General features: G+C 34.3%; 1 protein-coding gene across 1 annotated transcript; it reads right to left on the bottom strand.

Annotated features, from left to right (window-relative positions):
- Window positions 1-181: 181 nt before the first annotated feature.
- Window positions 182-711, bottom strand: LOC111440676 (defensin-like protein 2). Its single transcript, XM_023077585.1, has 2 exons — window positions 584-711; window positions 182-484 (listed from the first exon to the last, which is right to left on the bottom strand). Exons 1-2 carry the CDS (start codon window positions 645-647, stop codon window positions 306-308), a joined length of 243 nt encoding a protein of 80 aa, XP_022933353.1. The 5' UTR covers window positions 648-711; the 3' UTR covers window positions 182-305.
- Between the last annotated feature and the right edge of the window lie 1,412 nt (window positions 712-2,123).

Here is a 2,123-nt window from a genome sequence, read left to right as displayed (position 1 = left end):
TTAAGAAATGGTATTTAAAAAAATAGTTGTGTTGTTTAGTTAGTCTAATCAATATGATAATGCATAGTTCAATGGAAGAACGAAGAAGGAATAAGGAATCAGGAAGCTTTGAACTTGATTGCATCAACTTACGCAACTAACGAAGCATATGATCCTATAAATTTGAACTTGCGAGTTGAGATAAAAATTATAAAAAGGAAGAAGGAAGAAGGAAGCTTGGATGAGTAAACATGTTGTGCAATTCAGTAGAATTGGAGTCGCTTATTACATTCAGATAGCAACAACTGTGGTGAATTACAAACCCACTAAAGCGTGGACTCAGCACATTGCTTCGAACAAGTGCATTTATCACCCGAGCAAAATCCGCCATCCCACTTCTCAAAAGAAATGCAAAGTTCAGCACATGTTTCTTCAATGCACGGTCCTATAAACGCATCGCTGTGTTTATAGCATGTCCGCCCCTCCGTCTGAGCCACCATCCATCCTGCAGCAGTAACACAAACTTATTCATACAAACAAAAACCTTCTTTTCAATACTATCTGTCATCTAAATCAATATGGAGAAGCATGAAGGATCAAGTACCAGAAGTAAGGGCTAGGAAGATGAACACCACAATTTTGAGATTTCTCAAGCTTTGTCCCGCCATTCTTTTCTTCTCTTATTCCTTGCTACAATGGAATGCTTGGGTATCCGTTCCCCATTTTATATCCGTGAAACACCTCATCTTTGTAACGTCTTCTTTATTTCCTTGTGATTTCAAGGAAAGAATAATCACGTTTTGTAACGTCTATGCTGGCCGTTCTTGATTTAAAAGGAAGTTGTTTTATTTTATTCTTGTCTAGTCATGCGGTTAACATTGATTGATGGACGTGAATTATACTATTATTAAAAGTAACCTATTTCTTAAATACAAATTTAAAGCATGAGCTCAACCTTATTTGTATTAATTATCTTTCATAATGTGTATAAAAGGTAGGAATGTAGGTGTACTATTGCTATACCTCTTTTCCTATGCGAGAAATTTAAGATGATAAGCGCAACGATTAGCATGTAGTATAGCCCGGTTTATAAAATCTTCAAGTGGAAAGCTTAAGTTTTATAGCATTTAATTATGGTTTTTGTGATGGTTAAAGATTACCGTTTAATTGGTGGGTGTGAAATTCAGTTGTTGATATCTTCGGTGCATTGAAATCATAAAGATTGCAGATATCAAAAATAGTTTTGATGATTTGGATTTAGAACATGGTCTGTTTCCTTGTCGTATTAATTTATAATAACCTTCTTCCCACATTTTTATTTTTTAATATTTTAGTCTCAATTATACAAATATCTAAATTATTTTAATTAGTTTTTTTATTATGTCAATTATTTTTTAACTGTATTCAAAAAAATTTGACGACATGAAAAATCTAACATTTGTATGTTTGGATTGGATTATAAAATTATTGGAATGCGGTTGAGTTTAAATAAATCATAAATTGAATTGATTTATGAATATTAGTCGAACTAAACCAATCTAAATTTAGTTTTAGTTTTAAAATATTCATTTTTGCTTAAAATATAAAAATATACCAGTGACGGTTACTAGTTCTAGCGGGTGTCCGACCTAAGGGGCTCCTAGAGTATGCCCACCGGATAAGGAAGGTGGCCCAGAGGTGAACGAACTAGCTGGTGAGCCCATACTCGCACGTATTGACTGTGTGTAGAGTATATGGTACACGTTCAAAATTACCCGTTAGGACAGCACCGAAGGAAAAGCGAAACGAAACGAAAGATAGGTCCCGTCATTTCATTGCATGTGATTGTTGCATTTAACCCCAATAGTGGGGTCACTTGCTGAGTATTTCTTTAAATACTCAAGCCATGTGCTACTACATTTTTCAGGTTAAGGCAACGCATTCCTGTACGGCTGACGACGGCATCGCAACTCGAGACCATGACACATGCATAGAATAGTGGTATTTATTTTCTTAGACTCAGGCTAGAATAGAATGTTTTAAACTTAAACGCTTATTTATTTTATTTCGGATCTTTTTTTGTGTCGTTTTAAAGATGTTTTCAAAACACGTAAGTCCATGGGTGTGTTTTAAGATAAAGTTATGTTTTATGGAATTTAAATGAA

This window comes from Cucurbita moschata, unplaced genomic scaffold (assembly GCF_002738365.1).
Source record: "Cucurbita moschata cultivar Rifu unplaced genomic scaffold, Cmos_1.0 Cmo_Scf00932, whole genome shotgun sequence".
Classification (NCBI taxonomy): Eukaryota; Viridiplantae; Streptophyta; class Magnoliopsida; order Cucurbitales; family Cucurbitaceae; genus Cucurbita; species Cucurbita moschata.
Note: the sequence above shows the minus strand (reverse complement) of the source record. Positions and strands in the feature narration are given on the sequence as shown.

Bases quoted from the DNA above. Each gene is read 5' to 3' on its own strand.
- LOC111440676 (XM_023077585.1), bottom strand. From the start codon at position 647: ATGGCGGGACAAAGCTTGAGAAATCTCAAAATTGTGGTGTTCATCTTC. The intron at 485-583 runs GTACTTGATCCT...TTACTGCTGCAG, and splicing joins CTTCCTAGCCCTTACTTCTG to GATGGATGGTGGCTCAGACG.